The 23,001-nt window shown below is 41.9% G+C and overlaps 2 protein-coding genes across 10 annotated transcripts; one reads left to right on the forward strand and one right to left on the reverse strand.

Moving 5' to 3' along the window:
• Positions 1 to 91: 91 nt before the first annotated feature.
• cbx1b (chromobox homolog 1b (HP1 beta homolog Drosophila)) lies at positions 92 to 10,903 on the reverse strand. 3 transcript variants are annotated; one of them, XM_071391979.1, is made up of 6 exons: positions 10,449 to 10,903; positions 8,697 to 8,781; positions 7,133 to 7,556; positions 6,854 to 7,016; positions 6,670 to 6,764; positions 92 to 819 (listed from the first exon to the last, which is right to left on the reverse strand). In XM_071391979.1, the coding sequence occupies exons 2-6, from the start codon at positions 8,749 to 8,751 to the stop codon at positions 681 to 683; spliced, it is 876 nt and encodes a 291-aa protein (XP_071248080.1). In that variant the 5' UTR covers positions 8,752 to 8,781; positions 10,449 to 10,903; the 3' UTR covers positions 92 to 680. The 3 variants fall into 3 exon arrangements, with proteins under 3 accessions (XP_071248080.1, XP_071248081.1, XP_071248082.1); XM_071391980.1 differs by having other exon boundaries at positions 7,133 to 7,316; positions 10,449 to 10,899; XM_071391981.1 differs by having other exon boundaries at positions 7,133 to 7,602; positions 10,449 to 10,898.
• On the forward strand, positions 9,322 to 22,272 carry snx11 (sorting nexin 11). 7 transcript variants are annotated; one of them, XM_071391965.1, is made up of 8 exons: positions 9,324 to 10,025; positions 11,367 to 11,537; positions 11,895 to 11,953; positions 12,341 to 12,427; positions 19,538 to 19,638; positions 19,755 to 19,850; positions 19,965 to 20,186; positions 20,745 to 22,272. In XM_071391965.1, exons 3-8 carry the CDS (start codon positions 11,927 to 11,929, stop codon positions 21,418 to 21,420), a joined length of 1,209 nt encoding a protein of 402 aa, XP_071248066.1. In that variant the 5' UTR covers positions 9,324 to 10,025; positions 11,367 to 11,537; positions 11,895 to 11,926; the 3' UTR covers positions 21,421 to 22,272. The 7 variants fall into 7 exon arrangements, with proteins under 7 accessions (XP_071248071.1, XP_071248068.1, XP_071248066.1 ...); XM_071391969.1 differs by lacking the exon at positions 9,324 to 10,025 and adding an exon at positions 10,952 to 11,287 and having other exon boundaries at positions 11,418 to 11,537; XM_071391966.1 differs by lacking the exon at positions 9,324 to 10,025 and adding an exon at positions 10,972 to 11,287.
• Positions 22,273 to 23,001: the final 729 nt, after the last annotated feature.

Raw genomic sequence — 23,001 nt, forward strand, 5'->3', positions numbered from 1 at the left:
GTGAAGATGAATACATCAAGCCTTTATAAATGTAGCTATCCAAGTATTTACACAAACTTGTAGTTATTTGTCAGAATGATACTGAGACAACTGTAACAAAAAGTTGTTTATTCTCCAAAAACAGACAAGCAAGTTCTGTTTATGAAAATGTTAGAATGATAAGATGGACGAATGAGCAAAGTAAAAAGATATGGTTTTCAACAAGTCACCTTAATACACGAATAAAACCGTCACAAAATGAGCACAGATTAACATCGTTTTGCACTAAACGCTACAAAACATTTACGTTAAAAGACAAAATGGCACTGTTCTCCTGTTTACAACACTATGAATGATAACATCTCCACCTGCCTTTACAGTAATGTCATAGCAAAAAGGTCTGGACCTCTTAATCAAGTGTGCCGTGTGAAAATGATCTTGTAGTATCCAAATAAACCATCACTGAAGTGAATCTTTAAAAATTAACACTGCATTATATATTTCTTCCAGGGTTGTGTTTCCTCAAGATAACCCATAGCCTGTATTGACTGATCATATCCAGATAAGAGTTTAACCTGATGGGTGATATTAAGCCAAAAAGAGAGTCCAAATGCTATCTTGTTTTTTCAGACCCTCTGCCTAGAACCCATATGCCCTTGCACTACCTCTATAGTCTTCAGAACCAGCTTGACACCAAACGGCTAGTTCTTGTCGTCCTCCTTCTCCTCGGTGGGGTAAGAGTGCCACGTAAGCCGCTCCTCGTAGAAGGATATGACCACCTGTGGACACTTCACGTTTGCCTCCTTAGCAGGTACCAGGTCTGCTTCATCAGAGTTTTTCCTACAAGAACAGGCCGTGTGGAAAGAACCACGAGTTGGATGAGTACTTAAGTGGAGGGTTGTGGCTAGTTCAGGGATTGTAGTGACGCCATGAAGCATACAGATGCGGTCAAATATATTGGCACCGTTGCATGATTCAATTTGTTCTAAAATAAGTTGAAAAAAAAGTTGTGTTTACACGTGTATTTGTTTGATTTACAACCGCACAGGACCAAGACATTTTTAAAATTAAATTTAGATTTCACTTCAAATGTTCTTGACTAAATTATTCCAACTAGGTTGGAGGCAATGATTCTCGTTAATTTAGTTTGCATGTGGTAAATTGCAGGTAAAAATTTCCATTGCAAAGTGCAATGGTAACAATATTACATCCGGCCATGATTGGGAGTCCAATAGGGTGTCGCACAATTGGCCCAGCGTCGTCCGGGTTGGGCCAGGGTAGGCCGTCATTGTAAATCAGAGTTTGTTCTTAACTGACTTTCCTTGTTAAATAAAGGTTCAATTTAAAAATGTAAAATATATTTGACTGCATCTGTAGGTCAGGATGCAGAGAATGGGGAGATGAAAGCAATGGATTATTGTTGTTTTCATTGATGCATACCCTGCTGAAAAAAAACAGCATAGACCAGCATATGCTGGTGACCAGCCTTCATTGGGTTTTGGACACTGATGCTGGTGACCTGCAAAACCAGCATCAAAGTGCTTAATCAACCAGCTGGTGCCCCACTGGCACATGTAATTTGACAACTTATTTTTTTTTAACAAATAAACAGAAATACCTTTTTTACATAGGTATTCAGACCCTTTGCTATGAGACTCAAAATTGAGCATCCTTGAGATCAAATCAAAGTTTATTTGTCACGTGCAGTGAAATGCTTACTTACAGGCTCTAACCAATAGTGCAAAAAAAATGTGTTAGGTGAACAATAGGTAAGTAAAGAAATAAAACAACAGTAAAAAGACAGGCTATATACAGTAGCGAGGCTATAAAAGTAGCGAGCCTACATACAGACACCGGTTAGACAGGCTGATTGAGGTAGTATGTACATGTAGATAGGTGGGTGGCGGGACACAATGCAGATAGCCCGGTTAGCCAATGTGCGGGAGCACTGGTTGGTCGGCCCAATTGAGGTAGTATGTACATGAATGTATAGTTAAAGTGACTATGTATATATGATAAACAGAGAGTATCAGCAGCGTAAAAAGAGGGTTTGGGGGGGCACACAATGCAAATAGTCCGGGTAGCCATTTGATTACCTGTTCAGGAGTCTTATGGCTTGGGGGTAAAAACTGTTGAGAAGCCTTTTGTCCTAGACTTGGCACTCCGGTACCACTTGCCATGCGGTAGTAGAGAGAACAGTCTATGACTGGGGTGGCTGGGGTCTTCCTCTGTAGGGCCTTCCTCTGACACCGCCTGGTGTAGAGGTCCTGGATGGCAGGCAGCTTAGCCCCAGTGATGTACTGGGCCGTACACACTACCCTCTGTAGTGCCTTGCGGTCAGAGGCCGAGCAATTGCCGTACCAGTCAGGATGCTCTCGATGTTGCAGCTGTAGAACTTTGAGGATCTCCGGACCATGACAAATCTTTTTAGTTTCCTGAGGGGGAATAGGCTTTGTCGTGCCCTCTTCACGACTGTCTTGGTGTGTTTGGACTAGAGGTCGACCGATTAATCGGAATGGCCGATTAATCGGGGCCGATTTCAAGTTATCATAACAATCGGTAATCTGTATTTATTTTTTTTATTTTTTTTTACACCTTTATTTAATCTTTATTTAACTAGGCAAGTCAGTTAAGAACACATTCTTATTTTCAATGACGGCCTAGGAACGTTCTGCCTCGTTCAGGGGCAGAACGACAGATTTTTAACCTTGTCAGCTCGGGGGATCCAATCTTGCAACCTTACAGTTAACTAGTCCAATGATTACATTGCACTCCACGAGGAGCCTGCCTGTTAGCGAATGCAGTAAGCTAAGGTAAGTTGCTAGCTAGCATTAAACGTATCTTATAAAAAACAAACAATCAATGACTGTCATTGCTCCATTGTGTTGTTAACCATAAACATCAATCAGGCTGACTACCTGTTACGCGAGGGCAGCAAGAAGCCAAGGTAAGTTGCTAGCTAGCATTAAACTTATCTTATAAAAAAACAATCAATCTTAACATAATCACTAGTTAACTACACATGGTTGATGATAATACTAGTTTATCTAGCGTGTCCTGCGTTGCATATAATCGATGCGATGCCTGTTAATTTCTTATCGAATCACAGCCTACTTCGCCAAACGGGCGATGATTTAGCACTGTCGTTGCACCAAACCTAACCATAAACATCAATGCCTTTCTTAAAATCAATACACAAGTATATATTTTTAAACCTGCATATTTAGCTAAAAGAAATCCAGGTTAGCAGACAATATTAACCAGGTGAAATTGTGTAATTTCTCTTGCGTTCATTGCACGCAGAGTCAGGGTATATGCAAGAGTTTGGGCCGCCTGGCTCTTTGCGAACTAATTTGCCAGAATTTTACGTAATTATGACAACATTGAAGGTTGTGCAATGTAACAGGAATATTTAGACTCATGGATGCCACCCGTTAGACAAAATACGGAACGGAATAAACGTTTTGTTTTCGAGGTGATAGTTTCCGGATTAGTCAAAGGTATATGGTTTAGAGAGAAATAGTCGACGCGTTATAATTCCTGTAATAACTTGCGGCTGAATTTGAAAGGGGTTCCTTCGTTATTTTACCGTTCATGTCTTCCATAGAGAATGTCTTGATCTACTTCAAATAAGGTCTGTGTTTTGTGCAGGCTTAAACCGCCTCGACGTTTTGATACCCGTGTAAATCTCACTAGGATAAGGTAACGTTTGTCAACATATTTTCATAAATCCACTCTACAAAAAAGTTTATCTTCGCTTATATTTAGCCAATATTGATCAGAGTTACCTTGTCCTATGGATATCTACACAGTTATAAAATTGGCACGGTGATGTAAGCCTACACGAAACACAGATCTTATTTTAAGTGAATCTAAAAATATCCTATGGAATAAATGAAGGAACCGCTTTAAAGATTTTGCTAGAAGGTGTCATGGGAATTATGACTCGCACTTTGGTTGTCAATTCTTACCATGCCTATTATTAAAATAGGATTTCCTGCATATAGAAATTAAAGTTTTTGTTTTCAACATTCATCACAGGTAACTTAAACTCTATTTTTATTCAAACAGTTGAGAGTATTTGTCTCCTAAGCAGACTCTTCAGTATCATTGTCACTTCAGAGCTGTGTGCGTGTGTGTATTTATGTATTATATTAAGTTAAAATAAAAGTGTTCATTGTTCATTCAGTATTGTTGCAATTGTCATTATTACAAAAATGTGTGTGTGTGTATGATATATATATTTAAAAACACATTTTTTTTATTATAAATCGGCCGATTAATCGGTATCGGCTTTTTTTGTCCTCCAATAATCGGTATCGGTATCGGCATTGAAAAATCATAATCGTTCGACCTCTAGTTTGGACCATTCTAGTTTGTTGTTAATATGGACACCGAGGAACTTGAAGCTCTCAACCCGCTCCACTACAGCCCCGTCGATGAGAATGGGGGCGTGCTCGGTCCTCCTTTTCCTGTAGTCCACAATCATCTCCTTAGTCTTGGCTACGTTGAGGGATAAGTTGTTATTCTGGCACCACACGGCCAGGTCTCTGACCTCCTCCCTATAGGCTGTCTCGTCGTTGTCTGTGATCAGGCCTACCACCAGATGTTTCTACAACTTGATTGGAGTCCACCTGTGGTAAATTCAATTGATTGGACATGATTTGGAAAGGCACACACCTGTATATATCTATCTATATATATATATATATATATATAAGGTCCCACAGTTGACAATGCATGTCAGAGCAAAAACCAAGCCATGATGTTGAAGGAATTGTCCGTAGAGCACTAAGACAGGATTGTGTCAAGGCACAGATCTGGGGTACCAGAAACTTTCTGCAGCATTGAAGGTCCCCAAGAACACAGTGGCCTCCATCAATCGGGGGAGAAGGGTCTTGGTCAGGGAGGTGACCAAGAACCTGATGGTCACTCTGACAGAGCTCTAGAGTTCCTCTGTGGAGATGGGAGAACCTTCCAGAAGGACAACCATTTCTGCAGCACTCCACCAATCAGACATTTATGGTAGAGTGGCCAGACGGAAGCCACTCCTCAGTAAAAGGCACATGACAGCCCACTTGGAGTTTGCCAAAAGTCACCTAAAGGTCTCTCAGACCATGAGAAACAAGATTCTCTGGTCTGATGAAACCAAGATTGAACTCTTTTGCCGGAATGGCAAACGTCACGTCTGAAGGAAACCTGGCACCATCCCTACGGTGAAGCATGGTGGTGGCAGCATCATGCTGTGGGATGTTTTTCAGCGGCAGGGACTGGGAGACTAGTCAGGATCGAGGGAAAGATAAACAGAGTAAAGTACAGAGCACTCAGGACCTCAGACTGGGGCGAAGGTTCACCTTCTAACAGGAGAACGACCATAAGCACACAGCCAAGACAACGCAGGAGTGGCTTCGGGACAAGTCTCTGAATGTCCTTGAGTGGCCCAGCCAGAGCCCGGACTTGAATCCAATCGAACATCTCTGGAGAGACCTGAAAATAGCTGTGTAGCGACGCTCCCCATCCAACCTGCAGAGAATGGGAGAAACTCCCCAAATACAGGTGTGCCAAGCTTGTAGCGTCATACCCAATAAGACTCGAGGCTGTAATCGCTGCCAAAGGTGCATCAACAAAGTATTGAGTAAAGGGTCTGAATACTTATGCAAATGTGATATTTCCATGTTTAAAATTTCTAAACCTTTTTTTGCCTCGTCATTATGGGATATGGTGTGTAGATTGATGAGGGAATTAAAAAAAAAATCTATTTTAGAAAAAGCTGTAATGTAACAAAATATGGAAAAAGTCAAGGGTCTTAATACTTTCCAAATGCACTGTACATTTCTTCTTATGTAATCATATAAAGCGTGAATGTTCAAGATAGCATGCATAGGTAATAGCAGGTCTGTGGAGATCTTCACAATTACTGTAATAATCAGTGGAGAATCTTGAACAGCATTGATCACTTCAATTATGGACTTTTAATGTAATCGCAACTGCTATCCAGGTCCTTTGGTTCTGCTGTTAGATAAAGCACGCACAGTGATATCACATTAATCTGTTGTATAAATAAACAAGATATCTGACATTGTATTCCAATTTGAACTTTGCTGAGCCTTAAAATTCTAAAAAGGTCCTTGCTATACAGAATCCTTGGAATGTCCAACGGACGTCACCCCATTGAAGTTGAAATGTAAAATGGTTAAGGTAAGCGTTAAAGGTTTTTTAGTTTAGTCAGAAATGATTAAAATCACCAGGAATTTGGCTAAAAATGTTTCATTTAAGAAATCTGTTCCCAAGTATTCCCACTAGAAAAGAAAAAAATAGATCATTGTGTCTCAATGTAATCAAGGTATGAATGATTGTATTTGAAAAGAACAATCTCTTTATGGGCTTAGTTGTGGTCAATTTGCAGTTTGCAAATTATTATGTTCGGCCCTCCTACAAAAATCGTCCCGCGGCTTAATCTAGTTGCCTATTCCTGAGCTAGTCCATGCTGGTCAGACCAGTTTGACCAGCATCAGACCAGCATGGACTAGCTCGAAATGTATGCTGATCTACGCTGTTTTGGAATTGACAGGTAGACAGTATGCACAACGTGAGTTAACATGCTACTGCTCCATGATTAGGTCTATTAAGCAGTATAAATAAAGGTTCAAATAAGTTAAAGTGAATAGGGCGATTAAAGGCTATACAAACCATTTCATGAGGAACATGAGTTCTCCAGTGGAGTCAGTGGCACCAATAATCCTTTCTGGATCCAAACCTCGAGCGAAGCCCCTTAGTTTCTCTGGCTAAAACACAGTGAATCGCAGTCAATCAATGGGACAGAGCAAAGACAAATGATTGCATCTGTGTACATGCTTCGGTCTTTAGGACTTACGTCATCTTTTCTCTTCTTGGGTCGACTTTCCTCTCCTTCCACATTAGTTTCTGCAGACTTCCTCTTACCCACAGACTCATGGGCCGATTTCTGTTTCTGCAGAAACTGTGCAATCAGGTCGGGGCAGTCCAAATTATCCTCTGGTTCCCATGTGTTGTCGTCACTGAATAAACATACAGGCAAGTGTTAATTAAGCCCGAAAACAGCATTGGAGGGAAAGTGGTGTTTTGATTGGTCAATACAAGCAATCCACACACTAGAGATATTGTGGAAACTCACTCCGAAAAGCCTTTCCACTTGAGAAGGTACTCCACTCTTCCTTTCACTACTCTTCGATTCAAGACCTTCTCCACCACATATTCTTCTTCCTCCTCCTCTTCCTCCACGGGCACCACATCCTCTGCCTTCTTCTCCTGTGTCTTCTCAGCCGGCGTTGTCATCGTCACCTGAGACTGGGTGGGGGCTGTGGGTGCAGGGGGAATGATGTCTGCAGCTGCAGGGGGATTGATGTCTGCAGGTGCAGAGGGATTGATGTCTGCAGGTGCAGGGGGATTGATGTCTGCAGGTGCAGGGGGATTGATGTCTGCAGGTGCAGAGGGATTGATGTCTGCAGGTGCAGGGGGATTGATGTCTGCAGGTGCAGGGGAAATGTTGTCTGCAGATGCAGGGGAAATGTTGTCTGCAGATGCAGGGGTAATGTGGGCTGTGGGTGCAGGAGCAGCAAATCACGGCTCCAGAAAACGGCCACTCTGTTGAGGTGACACTTATACTGAACTTTTCACTAATGGGGTAATCCGCAGTTGAAACAATAACAAAGCGAATTCCCCGCCTCTGTTTTGGTAAAAAGCTAAGGGATGGGCCTGGAGAAATGTAACCACTCTCAAATTCATATACTACAAGGACTGACCACCCAAGATATGAAAAGTATAGTTTTAAGCATGTTGATGCTAGACAGTGTTTAATAACATTTACAATGTTTACAAACATTGGAGTAAAACAAGCTTATATTTTGGGTTCTGAGGTGGTAAGACAGTTTAAGTTAATGAGGCATTTATAAGTTATTTTCTTTAAGAACCAATGGGTATACAGTAGGATCATGACCTAAATTATTGACACCCTTGATAAAGATGTGCAAAAAAGATTATAAAATAAATATACATTTTTTATACTAATACAATTGCTCAGAGGATATTTTGTTTGACAAGTAATAAAACAAATCTAAAAAGATACGTCAAAGTTATTGCCACCCATTTTCAATAGTCCGGCATCCTCCCATTGCGAGGATAACGGCACTGAGCCTTTTGAAAATAGAGCTCTTTGACCAGGCACACGCCAGAAAAGAACCCTTTTTTTTTTTATTACTTGTTCAATCAATTTCTGAACAATTGTACTAGTATAAAATGTTCCCTTTTTTTGTTGCATACAATATAGCTCAGTATTTGTATTATTTATTTGATAGTCTTTTTTGCTCATGCTTACCAAGGGTGCCAATAACTTCAGTCATGACTGTATAGCATTAATTTATAAGTCCAAAAATGTATGTAGCAACTGCAGATTGCCCCTTTAAAGCCTAAAGATGCTAAGCTCCATGGCGTCTTGTGAGAGGTAGCATCACCTTTTGAAACTATATACTGTAATTCAGTGAAACACAGAGGTAGTTGGGAAACTCACAACATCACGGAGTGCCACATAAAAATTATAAACGCCTATGTTTACCCACTGCTGCAGAATAAGATTTGTTAGTAGAAATAGCAGCTTGACTTTTGCAAAAACATCTACTCCCTTTACCCCACACAGACAAAAACAGAGAAATGGCTTGTATATTTGAAAATTTTTATAAGACCTTCAGTAAGAGTGGGAGCATCATTAGAAGGTTCTGTAGACTCGCTCATACTCATCAGGTAGACCGTGGGACCAGCAGTTGGTTCCTGGTCAACGTCAAGAGTAGGGGCGATGGGGGTCAGGAATCAACAAGGTAGACAGGATTAAAAAATAGCATTGGAGAGAAAGCGATTCATGAATGTCTACACCATTTTTACAGGGCTCAACGCCCTTTTGTAGATAATGAAAATGGATGCGCATCAAGAGTACCAGTGTGCAAATTTCTAATAGCAAATGAGTACAGTGCTGGAGAAAAGCACAAGAATACAGACAGGGTGGCCTCAGGCAGCTACAATTTTTTTGTTGGGCTCAATTGACCACAGATGTTGCGGTAGCTAGCTAAATTACTGGGGCCATCATGCAGGAGATGGAGTAAAAACACATCCTTCTGTGCAACAACTGGAGGGCAAGTAACCACTTACAATACGAGTAGGCCAACCGGCCTAAAGATGGCGCTATTATTCCCTTTACGTTGTTTGTCATTTTACTACATGAGGAAAAACTACGCTCACTAGGGGGTCCTGAACTAGAAGGGATACAGCTTTTTGGCTATTTTAACTAACCCTAACTTAATTATCCTAACCTGCTACGTTAATTATTCTAACATGCTGCGTACGTTCTCCTAACCTATTACGAAAAGTCAAATCTGGCAAAAGATGTATTCAATTTAGTCAAAACCCTTCTAGGGGCTTATTTAGCGACTTAGTCGCTCTATTTGATGAGTTTTTAGATACCTTCGGCGACTTTTATTGGTAAAAGAGTCTAGCGACAAATGCAGCTACTTTTCAGATAGCCTTGGGGGAGTTTTGATAGCTTTAGCGAATTTTCCCAAACAATTATGCCGCAAACGAGAGTGGGAGAAGTTGTCTGTGGAACAGAAATCACAGTAACGGCGCACACACAGGCAGAGAATCACAAGGGGGAGGTGTGCGGCGGGAAAGGGGACAAAAACGCTACGCGGGGAAAATCAGCTGTCCCACAGCAAAGCAAATTGGTGCTGTGACGTTGTCGCGGAAAAGGTCCTCTAGCGACAAGGCAAGGAGCCAATACAGATTCTTACTGAAAAATAGTTGATTTATTTTATTTTTTATTTAACTAGGCAAGTCAGTTAATTAAGAACAAATGCATATTTACAATGAAGGCCTAGGAACAGTGGCAGAACGACACATGTTTACCTTGTCAGCTCGGGGATTCGATCTGCAACCTTTCGGTTACTGGCCCAACGCTTTAACCATTAGGCTACCTACCGCCCCAACTGAAAAATAGTTGGCAACACTGGCTACAATACGAGGTGAACCAAAAATATTTTAGAAACTCTGTGGTGATACGGCATCATGCTTGACCAGAGTGCAAATAATCAGTTAGCCAAAAAATGGTTTAATATCGTTTGAAAACTGAGCTAGCGATCTAGCTACTATTGCTCCCTGTCATTTACAGAGCCACGGTTCATCCCCGATTCAGGCGAGCTCTTGAGTACTTGCAACACACGCCACTTTCCTCCATATTGGTTTCAATAGAAAACAAAAGCATCGCTAGCATGCACATTCTGTATGTGTTAACTAGCTAGTTAATCTAACAAAGCGCAATGTATATTGAAATGCATTCTTATCTTTCTGTAGTTGGCAAGATACTCGCTGTAGCTAGCTATAATTACATTATTTCCCAACACAAATGTGCAGGTAGCGAAGACTAGCAAGGATAGAATGCAACTCACCTCAAAACGAATTGTTCGAGAGGAAAAACAGTGTCTGTCTTCAAATATTTATATGATTAGCAAAATAATCTGGGTTATAATTTCTTACAAATGTGTTTAGTTTATTATCAATCAAATATGAGCTTGTGTAAGCTAAATATCGTGTCCGCCCCCTTCGTCTCCGATCTCAAAAATTCTTTGTACACGTGCATCGATTCTACATTGTGTGGATTTCCCAACGTAACCAAAGTTCTCATGTAGGTGTCTCAGATGATTTAGAGATTAGTTAGTCGGTCGATCTGCTCAGTGAGTGTACCATCGCGGTATCTATCCGCTCCCGCTCGAACATGTTCGATTTTAACACAGCATTTTCTACTAAATGTGTATGATTTCCTCCTGTCCATAATATTTTAGATAATAAAGTCAAAAGTGTCGGCGCTGTAACATTTATCATGAAGGGAAAATGGCGACTGTTTATTTATTTATTTAAATGCTTTGAGTTTGCCCGGAAACGGAAATTGCGTCTCAATTGATGCCAAGGCATGATTTTTGTAAATTACAATTTCGTCGAAACTGCGCAGAGTTTCGCAGATCCTTGTATTGATTGTAGCTACGACATTTGATTGCAATTCGACACTTGTAGAATTAGTGTTTCTAATTATCGTTCGGAGCGCTCAACTCTGAATAGCTAATGTTAGCTAGCTAATTATTTGTGGCTCTTTCAAAACACATTTTTAAGAAGACGTTTAAAATGTACCCTGACTACATAGGAAAGTAACCAGCTAGCCTAGCCCAAGTTGTCATTCCAAAACATGATTCATCAGTTTGTTAGTCGAGCTAGGAAGTATGGGTAAACAAACGTTAGTGTCAGTGACTTTTGAATTGTATCAACATTTGTTTTTACAATGTGGCTACAGCCAAATACATTTTTTTACACAGGAGTGGTTGGTGGTGGAGGAGTTAAACCTATTGCGTCTCTGTGTTATCAAGACGAGGAGGGTAATCTTGAGGGCAAAGGGCAAGTGGGGATGAATTCCTTCAATCTTCTGTTCCCATGGCTAACAGCAAAGAGAAGCAAAAGACTAACTGCATTTGAGATGTTATCCATGGGTACGTTTTTCACAAAGATTATTGCGGCCCTGAACCGTTGTCCTCATGTGACTGAGTGCTTTAGTGAGACTTGAGAGGTGCCACCTGTGGAAGAGAAGCATTGGCAGAGTTTTCCCCCTTTGCTGACTCGTTGATATTGATTCTTGCATTTTGTGGTTTCTTCTTTGTTTGGCAGATGTATCATGTGCAGCGTAGCCTACAGAACGATTATTAAGAATCACGAAAATATGTAAATTAGAGCCCGACCGAAATTAGATGTTTGCTTCCAATTTCAATACCTCTTTTACGTAGGCAGCAAAGTCGCCGATATATTTTTTTGTAGAGGTGGAACTAAAAACACTTTTTTTTTTTACACAGATTGCACTCCAAGGGATTAACAGATGCTCTGAATGATGATTAAGAATCACGAAGAAGATGTAAGTTACCCTCATTCTCTCCCCATTTACTCTGACACTTTTCTCCACTGTATGCTCTGGTAAACAAAACTGTTGTTTGAAAAAAGGATATACAGTAGTGTCAGCCATCTATGGGAGAATCTCAATTGCATACTCCTCGCCTCCTTATCTAAATCCATTGATGAGAAATCTAAAGGTCCTGCCCCTTTGACCTAATCCTCCAATGGGTTTTGAGAAGGAGGCGAGGAGAGGATGCTCAATTGAGATTGTCCCCATGACATGGAACCATCAACACCATTTTGTATCACTTCCTCCTAGCTTTGCAAGCTGTTGATTCACCAATTTAGTTACACAAACTGCCTGCAGCTCCCTCTGTTAGTGAAAGCAGTGTTTTGTTTGTCTCTGCAGGAGTTTGTTGCTGTGCGAGTCCAAGATCCTCGGGTTCAGAATGACGGGTCTTGGAATTCATACGTAGATTTCAAGATATTCCTACACGTGAGTGTCCATTCACTGTCTAAACTTGACAAAGAAGCAGTTGTCTCAATGAGTGCTTTAGTCCTTATTAGAGCTGTAGATCCCAAGTCATCGGGAAGGGCTAGTTTGACATTTCTTTACTCATTATGTGCATTTGTCATAGATGAGTCAGGACCAGGAAAAACAAATTACTACTCCTATCACCAAATTAACCTACATGTCACTAAAGTGGATGGCCTGTGGGTTGGAATGCTGGAGGTGATGGAAGGATAAATCTTGTACTCTATTCCTAATCATTTTCCTTTTAACAGAACCTGAGACAAAACCTCTGACTTTCAAACGTTTATAAACCAAAAGTGTCATAAGAAAATGCACTAAAATATGAATGTTACAGAAAGTTCTATACATACTTTCCAACCAGCACACGACTCCCACATAATAACTCGTCGTTTTCCATAGCTGTCCATTATCCTCTTCATGCACAGCACAAATGTGATTTGCTGCTGGCTGCTTATCATTTCGGGCGCTAGAGGCACAGCTCAAGGCCAAATTATTTTCAATTCACATTATACACATGACGTTTCCCACTACATCGAAGTTACATTTCTAAATACTAATTAACTCTGTATGATCAACTAGACAAATTACACTATGAATACATTAATATGCTTTACAGAACTCCTCAGAGGTAAACATATTTGTTATAAATTCTACAACGATCATGTGCCTTTTGTTAATCTCTGCAGTTGACTTTGCTCTCGCCATGATGTTTGACTCATGGTGATGAATAGCTAAACCAGCATCAAGCTATTTTGATGTAGACTTATTCTCGAAGCCATAACCAAGTTTTGCGCTGGCTAGCTGGAGAAACTGGATGCTTAAAAGTAGACTCGGCGACATGATGCAGAAAGTAAACCGCAGTGGGTCAATTTCCGCAAAAACTAAGAGCGTTGAAGCGCGAGTCTCAACTTCTCCGCTGTTTTGGTGCCCTGGCTACCACGCTGTAACAGCATGAAGCGAACCCTTGCACATGCGCAGATACTGTGTGACTGTGAGAGCGAAGTCTTGCATCTCGCTCATCTCAATATCTGCGCTGCTGTTCGTGGCAACGTTATTTTGCTGAGTCTACCTTTAACATTGGACGGCTTTGTTCAAATTGCTTGACAATCTAGTGTTGACTTTGTTCTCTGTAAACACAATGGAATCTTGCAGTTCAAGTTCTTAATCTGTACTGTCCTTGTCCCTTTCTGACATTTGTTGTGTGTTTTATTTTCTTTGACTTTGCATCGTTGAAGGGCTTGTAAAAGAAAATATAACACACAAGAATTTCAGCTATATACAAGGAGTACCAATAGCATATTTAAACCTATTCAGCCTCCTGAGGGAGAAGAGGCGCTGTTGTGCCCACATCATGACTGTGTGGGTGAGTGTGGACCATGTTAATGTAACGGATGTGAAATGGCTAGCTAGTTAGCGGGTACGCGCTACTAGCGTTTCAATCAGTTACGTCACTTGCTCTGAAACCTAGAAGTAGTGTTGCACCTTGCTCTGCAAGGGCCGCGGCTTTTGTGGAGCGATGGGAAACGACGCTTCGTGGGTGACTGTTGTCGATGTGTGCAGAGGGTCCCTGGTTCGCGCCCGTGTCAGGGCGAGGGGACGGTACTAAAGTTATACTGTTACATTAAGTCAGTCCTCAGTGATGTGGACACCCGAGCATCTTAAGTTATTGATCCACTGCACAGCAGCACCCCCCCGTTTGCACTACAGTGGATGTCATCCGTCTTACAGGCTCCTGACCAATTCTCCTATTTTGTGTTTTGTTTTTTTATGCTGATTTTAACTTTTATTCTTTTTACATAATGTCTCCGCCATCATTTCATACGACCGAAACAGATTCTGGACATCAAAACAGCGATTACTAACCTTGATTTGGATGAACATTTGTACTTGAGTTGGCAGCTCTAGACAATCTGCTTATTCCGGACCAGGCCCTAATCCCTGGACTCAAAAGAGGAAGCGGCGGCAAAAAGAGGCATGTGTGTTTGATGACTCAGCGAAGGTCGTAGTGGGACTACTTGTATGCATCTGTGTACCATCCTTGAAAAGCGGTAACTCTAGCCTTTAGCATAGCATGGATGTCACCGTTAATCCAAGGCTTTTGGTTCGGGTAAGAACACACTAGGGGTGACAACGATTAAATGAGATAGGGATGATTAACTTTTAGAAAACATCCCTTACTGAAAAACCTTTTTTAATAATTTTATTTTACAAAATTACACAGAACAAAAATATAAACACTACATGCAACAATTTCTAAGATTTTACTGAGTTATAGTTCATATAAGGAAATCAGTCAATTTAAATAAATCCATACCACAACCTCACCACCACCATGGGGCACTCTGTTCACAAGCAAACCGCTCGCCCACACAACGCCATACACGTTGTCTGCAATTTGCCCAGTACAGAAACCGGGATTCATCCAAAAAAGAGCACACTTCTCCAGCGTGCCAGTGGCCATTGAAGGTGAGCATTTGCCCACTGAAGTTGGTCACAACACCAACCTGCAGTCAGGTCACAGGCAATCCCGCAGGTGAAGAAGCCAGATGTGGCAGTCCTGGGCTGCCATGGTTACCCGTGGTCTGCGGTTGTGAGGCCGGTTGGACGTAATGCCAAATTCTCTAAAATGATGTTGATGGCAACTTATGGTAGAGAAATCAACATTAAATTCTCTGGCAACAGCTCCGGTCAGCATGCTAATTGCATGCTCCTTCAACTTGACATCTGTGGCACACAACTTCCCATTTTAGAGTGGCCTGTTTTTGTCCCCAGCACAAGGTGCACCTGTGTAATGATCATGCTGTTTAATCAGCTTCTGACAGGTGTAGCATATCAAGGTGGGATGCTCACTAACAGGGATGTAATAATTTGTGCACAAAATTTGAGAAAAATATGTTTTTTGTGCATATGGAAAATTTTGGGAATCTTTTATTTTAACTCATGAAACATGGGACCAACACTTTACATATCGTGTTTATATTTTTGTGCAGTTACCACAAAAAACTACCACTAACTACCACAGGCCCTGATCATCAACATCATAAAGGGAAAATTAAACAAATACCTAATGCAACAATGCTTTTTGTGTTTAGTAGAAGGAGATATGCATCTTTCAAATTATTTGCCTTGGATATAAAGCGCTCCGCACGCCATGGTCATTAACAAATGTAAAAATGGTAGAGCGAGAGACAGGGAAGCAACAGCAGTGAAGTCGTGTATGGCAATGAGAAGGTGATGAAATGCAAACTTTGCATGGTGGACTTGCGCTACAGTGGCAGTACAGGTGCAGTGCTGAAAGGGTTGACCCAACACATTGCTGGCAGGATGGAGTGAGAAAATCACAGCACTGATTTACAGAAATTATTCAAGTTGATATGCATTCAATGGTAGAGGATGTCAGCTTCAATACCCTAATGTAGCATTTCTCTATCCTGGTCCTGGGGACACAAAGGGGTGCACATCTTTGTTTTTGCCCTAGCACTACACACTTGATTCAACTAGTCAACTCATCACCAAGCTAGCTTGACTTGCTATAAAGTTAGAGCAACAAGTAACTAAAGAAAACATGTTTTATTATCACCTGAAACAATATATTTATCCTGTCTTGAATGAAAATTGTTTTTTTTGCAATCTCCCAAAATAAATGCATTTATAAAATAACTAATGTCCGGGCTATTAGAAATTCTGTTTGGGCCAGTAGGTTTGAGTAAATGTATCTAAATCCATGTAAGAACATGCTAATGTAAAAGGTGGCTAGACGTTATTAGCCTGGTTCTGTATGGAATGCATGTACAGTATGGGACACGGGTCAGGTCATTATCAGCACGTAGCGGCGAAGATGTGTGACCAAATCATGTGCTGGTGCCATCAACTGAGAAAGTTGGTGACACCAGTGGGAAAGTTATTGTAAAACCCTGGCTATATAACACTTTTTTTGTGACAAAACCATCAGATGGAAACCCATTTAACTACTTATTTTTTATTGTTTATTTAAAAGGCTAGAAATACAGCTACCACTGAGGGTTTCTCATTAGCTAGGTTTCCATCCAATAGTGACAGATTTATGCAAATATTCTAAAATGCACATAAAATCTGCAAAATCATTTTTTCCCCCCCAGTTTCGTGTCATCCAGTTAGTCTTGTTCCATCGCTGCAACTCATGTACGGACTCGGAAGAGGCGAAGGTCGAGAGCCATGCGTCCTCCGAAACACGACGCAGCCAAGCCGCACTGCTTCTTCACACAAGGTCCGCTTAACCCGGAAGCCAGCCGCACCAATGTGTCGGAGGAAACACCGTCCAACTGGCGACCGTGTCAGCGTGCATGCGCCCGGCTCGCCACAGGAATCGCTAGAGCGCGATGGGACATGGACATCCCTGCCGGCCAAACCCTCCCCTAACCCGGACGCCGCCGCCCCATGGGTCTCCCGGTCGCAGCCGGCTGCGACAGAGCCTGGACTTGAACCAGGATCTCTAGTGGCACAGCTAGCACTGCGATGCAGTGTCTTAGACCACTGCGTCACTTGGGAGCCCCTAACATGTATTTTTTATTCGGTAGGTACGTGGAATTTTATGTGCACTACGGCATCACGCATAGCCTTATACACGCAACAAGGACATTTGATAGAAACACATCTCTGGTGGGAAAATGGTGGACATTGTTTTTATGCAGATTTTATGTGCATTTTAGAATATTTGCATAAATCTGTCACTAATTGGATGGAAACCTTGCTAATGAGAAACCCTCAGTGGTAGCTGTATTTGTAGCCTTTACCTTAGCGTGGATGTCACCGTTAATCTAAGTCTTTTGGTTTGGGTAAGAACGCACAGTCACTGGGGAAGTTGTCGTCTAAGCACTACCTGATAAAAGCAGAATAAGTCCTAGGAGAGATGTTAATATTTTCTAGAGCAGAATGTTATCAATGAGAAGCCATCAGTTCAATGGGTAATTGATTATGACTCAAGACTAAATGGCTTCTCTGTAGCAGGCTGTGTCTCGTTCTGCGGCAAGACTGGCTGACACTTCAGATTTTGTTAAGTGCTAAATTGTGGTGATTTTGGTTGGGTAATCCTGCTAAGTTGTTGTGCACTGTCAACAGCAAATGTACAACAACGACAAAATATACACTGAGTATGCCAAACATTAGGAACACCCTCCTATTAGTGAGTTGCACCCCCCACCCCCCTTTGCCTTTAGAACAGCCTCAATTCGTCGGGGCATGGACCCCACAAGGTGTCAAGCGTTCCACAGGGATGCTAGCCCATGTTGATGCCAATGCTTCCCACAGTTGTTTCGAGTTGTATGTATGTCATTTGGGTGGTGGACCTTTTCTTGACACACACTGGAAAAACTTGAGTGTGAAAAACCCAGCAGTGTTGCAGTTCTTCACTCAAACCGGTGCTCCTGGCACCTACTACCATAACCCGTTCATAGGCATTTAAATGTTTTGCTTTGCCCATTCACCGTCTGAATGGCACACGTACACAATCCGTGTCTCAAAGCTTAAAAATCCTTCTTTAACCTGTCTCCTCCCCTTTATATACACATTGATTTGAAGTGGATTTAACAAGTGACATCAATAAGGGATCATAGCTTTCACCTGGATTTACCTGGTCAGTCTATGTCATGGAAAGAGCAGGTGTTCTTAATGTTTTGTATACCCAGTGTAAATGTCAATTTTGTTCTCCAAATAGTTATCAATACTAGGGACAAAGGTGGTTGGGCTAGAGCTGGGACGATAAAGCTAAAATTACTGACACAGACATTGCCATTTGTTTACCTTTATTTGGTCAACAGTAGTCTCGCTTAGCCGTACCTCAAATTCACGCCTACTTTGAAGGTCAGGAGAATTTTGCATTAGCCGAAACGGCTATAATTGTCTGCTGGAATTTATATTGAATGTTACATTTAAAGAACCCTTCCCCCACATGCCCGTAGAAGGGGTGCTGCGTGTTCGTCACTGTTTTCCGACCGGGTAGGACACATTTTGCAGAGTTGTTGCGTGTGCTAGATTGCAACATTGCAGAAAATGGAAGAAAACCTTGAGGAAAAACGTAATTCTGTTTTGCCAGAGGTGTGCTCTATAGACAAAATCAAGTAGGAGGCATTACAACTCCTCTGCTTGAACCAATAACTGTATGGCTTGAACACTTTCTGCCCAAGCAAGGCAGTTGATTGGTTTGACGTGTTGCGAGGCGTCACTGATTTACACCGGGTTTTTTCCCCCTTTTTAGCTACTTTGTGCCATTGACTTCACCAAGCTTTCCAATTAGGGAAGCCTGGTTCTCAATGAGGCTAGGTCAACAGTAATGTGCATTTAACCTACTTCCTGCAATGAAAATATCTGGCCTGTCCTGCTGGCTCCCACTCCCTCTCCCCCCTTGTGCACAAAGTGAAAGGAGAGATGCATTCTGATAAGCACAAACATATGGAAGTTGAGCAACATTTAAAAAATATAATTGAGACCAAACTCTTTTTAAAACTTTTACTGTTAAAGATACAAGTCTCAGCTTTCTGTGAGTATAAACATATTGTTACTCTCAATTTTGAGGAAATACCACCACTTGGCAGAGTATGTAATGGAGATGATGAACGTTTTTGTTTGACATTACAATTACTGTTCGATCAATTACAAGGCTATCCAGCACCAATATCATATTTAGTTAGCAATCTAGCTCATGTGTTTTGACCGCTTCCTCAGGTGGGTGAATTATGTCGCATATATCCTATATATCCCATAGACCAATATGCCTCAAAAATATGCAGGCATATTGATCTGTAAAGAGCCAAAAATAAATCAGCTCATTCTGAATCCTATTTTGACATGTTGCACATCAAAATATCCATCAATGTTCCCTGAACATGTTAGATAAATAGCTAAATTCTTTCATGTCTTACTTGGCACTGGAAAAGGTCAGTCTAGAGCCCTGCCGCTAATGGAAAGTAAAAAGTTGTATTTATCGCTATCGTGCAAAATTGATCAATTTATCACAGTGACTTTTTGTCCATATCTCCCATTGGTATTGTCTGTATCCACAGGACATTATGGTGCACCCTCTCTTTTTACTCACAGACCAACAGCAAGGCCTTCACGGCCAAGACGTCATGTGTGCGCCGGCGCTACAGTGAGTTTGTCTGGCTCAAGAAGAGGATGCAGAAGAACACTGGCTTGGTGTAAGTCAGCAATGCCCCCCAATGGCTTAACTCTTTTGTAGAAAAAAAAACAATTTGAAACTTTTAATGTGAAGTTGTCCTGTTCTGTGAGCTATGGGTTATTCTCTGTCCTATAGACCTGTCCCAGACCTGCCCAGCAAGCCCTTCTTCTCCTCTAGTGGTGAGGACTTCCTTGAGAAGAGGAGGAAAGGCCTGCAGTCCTTTCTGGACAAGTCAGTTCCTCTCCTAAGTTAATAAATAGCTACGACTTCACCATTTCAATTATAGTGCTTGGTTGTTCCCAACATTGAGCATGACATTGGCGTACGTTGTTTGTCTTTCTTCAGAGTGTGTAGCATGACAGTGTGTCTGTCAGATAGCCAGCTCCACCTCTTCCTGCAAACCCAACTGCCGGTTGGTCACATCCTGGACTGTGTGCAGGGCCACACCCCCTACACGGTGACAGAGGCCATCCTCACCTACGGCTCATCCAATCAGGGCCGGGTTCCAGAAATGGACTCGGCCCAGGACCCGAGTCTTACTCCAGTTCCGTATGAGTCCATGGTGAGGTAAGACTGGAGTGTCAACAGATCAAATAGCACAACTGTCCACACAGGCACAAATGAGTTGTAGTTCCCGATTAGACTTGAGTGTGTTCAATAAACACATGGTTTTAGGCCAGTATTCAATCCGGCCCGCATAACTAATTTCCGATTGAGCCAACATCTGCAGCGTTCACTTTGAATGCGATCTCCGCGACCGTGGTAATATTGCCTTTATGGTGCCTAGCCGAAAAGGGCCGATTGGATTGAATCCCGGCAGATGCAATGTTTGGTAACAGAATGATGGCACAAACAGCACAAACCGCCATTCTGTTACCAATCTTTGCATCTGCACTGTTCTTCAAGTAAAGGGCTTTTTGTGGAAATTGTTAAGTAGTCCTTGTGCATAGAGTTTTATGGTTTGTTTAACCTTACAATCATTGTATTTTTTTTTTTACATACATTTTAAAGTGAAAAATAAGTCTCGGCGTCAATTCGTTACCCACACTTGCATTTCAGGTTTTACATGTCAGTATAAAGGTCATGTTGAGTGTTGTTACTTCATGGCCTTCTCGTTCCCCACAGCCCTGTTCCTCATCTACCTACCCTGCAATGTGAAGAGACCCTCACCCCTGTGAACCTCACCTCCAGTGAGCCAGAGGGCCTATGGACTGAGAAGTTCCTAGCTGACCCCCATGACATAGACGCTGTAGAGTTACAGCTGAGAGAGTTACTCGGTGAGACCCCTTCCTCAGAGATCACCCAAGAGGACCACGATGTAGTCCAGGTAGAGGCCGTCCTGGAGACACACAGCCCAGTGGAGACTATCTTTAAGTGGGACGGCCATGAAGACTCTACCCCAGAAAGGCTCGACCATGAGGAGGTGATCCACTACCAAGGGGATTGTCAACAGCTGACACTTGTGGAAGCGCACTGTGAAAAGGACACCGGCTTGGAGGAGGAGTGTGTAACGGAGGTGAAGAATGAGAGGGTCATTGAGGAGACCCATACAGACATCCCTCCCAAACAGAGTAGCCCAGAGCTAGACATCCATGAGGAAACCCCTCAAGATGGCCTAAGGGAGACAGTTCTAGAGGACCTTAACCCTGCGGAGGAAGCTCAAGAAACAACCTCAGAAGGGGACAGCGACAAAGACACAGTAACAGCCATTGAGCTGGACAGCCAAGGACACACGGATGAGATCAACTCCCACGTAGAGGTGGAAAGTGTTGATGACTCAACCCAAGAGGTAGAAAATTGAGACGTTGCAACCCAAAAGGTAGAAGTCGATGACTCATCTCGAGGTGGAAAGTGGCGATGAGGAAACCCAAGGGAAGACTCCCTTGGACATTCAACAAGTAGATAATCAGCTGGACACAACAGAAGAGGTTGAGAGTGACGAGGAAATTAATGGAGAGGACGGGGAGAGTCTTGGGAATGGGGAGACTACAACATCCGATGGGAGTAATAAGGAGAGCGACAACAAGGACATGAGACAAATGGCTACATGGAGTCAGCTCCTGAGAAGGGACAACACAAAACAGACCACACAGAGGCAGAAGAAGTCCTCAACAACAGACATTCTAAAGCCCTAAATGAACCAAGATCCCTCACGTGAAGAAATAACAACTGAGGTACACAATGCTCAGCGGACCAATGGTGTCAAAGTCGGAGAGGGAATTAGTCTAACTCAACCGGCTGTGTTGCCCAAATGGCATTGATGTGGCAAATAATTTGGCAGTTAATTCACATGCCTTCTGAATGCTGTGTGATCCAGAACTGTGATGCTGTTAAAATGTGAGTTTGGAGTGGGTGAAAGTTACTCAAGACACTTACAACTTATCATGCAATCAACTTTGACTGTGTTTTATTCATAACTTCTGGGGGGAAATAGTGTCATCCTGCATGCGTTCCCTTAGGCATTCTGTGTTGCTGTTGTGGGGCGGTTTCTGGGTTCAGCTTGAACAAACGGGGATGAGTGTCGTTCCACCTAAAAGCACAAGAATTGTGCTGAAATTATTTCTGTAATTAGAAACAAGTTTCATTCCTGAAACATTATTTTGTGGAAATATAATTTGATCTCTGAGAAATAAATGTAGTACCTAACATCCTATTTGAACCATCATTCTTCCTGACAAATGAGTAAAATGTGATCCCCCACACTACACCAATCCCACCCCAATAACCAGTATACAGTATCAGTTCGCTATGTCTGAAATGGCGCTGCGCCTTGTAGTATTGGTTTTTCATATTATGTAACGTCGCTGTTCCTGACTGCAACACCATGTCATCAGTTTGGCTAGTCTCCTGTGTTTATTAAATGGATCGCAACATTTTCTTTGCAATTTGGGAAGTAAACCAAAAGCTTTTGCTCATGATCATCCTTACAATTCAAGCCAGTCCTTCAGTTTGTCCTTCTCTTGGGCTTAATCTGTGTCCGGGAAATGAACCGTGTGTGTGGTTTATTCCCTTCAGAAAAGGTCTGGATTAGTTAGACCATTCCTGTTGAAAAAGCAAACCATCAGGCTACAGCAGTTCTAATGGTTTCAATGTTATGGTTTAATGGTAAAAGTCCCAAACACACTGTACAGTGTTTTGCAATGTTGGGGATTTTTGTTCTCATATTCAGCATTTTAACAGTGCATTAGTTTATTTAAGTGACATAGCAGTTGTTTGAAGTACCCCTTTTATGTTATGTAGATGATTACCAGAGTTTTTTTCACTTAGGTAGTTCATACAAGGGCAATATACCAACCTAAAAATAGTCAAAAACAAACTAGGAATGCACCTATTGATGACAATATTTCTGTGGAATATAATTTTACTTGGAAATAAAATGTTA

The sequence above is a fragment of the Salvelinus alpinus genome, chromosome 3 (genome assembly GCF_045679555.1).
Source record: "Salvelinus alpinus chromosome 3, SLU_Salpinus.1, whole genome shotgun sequence".
Lineage (NCBI taxonomy): Eukaryota > Metazoa > Chordata > Actinopteri > Salmoniformes > Salmonidae > Salvelinus > Salvelinus alpinus.

What these genes read in the sequence shown, in the direction of transcription:
- cbx1b (XM_071391979.1), bottom strand. Translation starts at nt 8,751, where the DNA reads ATGAGTATGAGCGAGTCTACAGAACCTTCTAATGATGCTCCCACTCTT. An exon ending in AAGTGGAAAGGCTTTTCGGA is followed by an intron (nt 7,017 to 7,132) that starts GTGAGTTTCCAC and finishes ATGTTTATTCAG; the next exon opens with TGACGACAACACATGGGAAC. An exon ending in CCAAGAAGAGAAAAGATGAC is followed by an intron (nt 6,765 to 6,853) that starts GTAAGTCCTAAA and finishes ACTGTGTTTTAG; the next exon opens with CCAGAGAAACTAAGGGGCTT.
- snx11 (XM_071391970.1), top strand. Translation starts at nt 11,927, where the DNA reads ATGATGATTAAGAATCACGAAGAAGAT. An exon ending in CAGAAGAACACTGGCTTGGT is followed by an intron (nt 19,639 to 19,754) that starts GTAAGTCAGCAA and finishes TCTGTCCTATAG; the next exon opens with ACCTGTCCCAGACCTGCCCA. An exon ending in CCGTATGAGTCCATGGTGAG is followed by an intron (nt 20,187 to 20,744) that starts GTAAGACTGGAG and finishes CGTTCCCCACAG; the next exon opens with CCCTGTTCCTCATCTACCTA.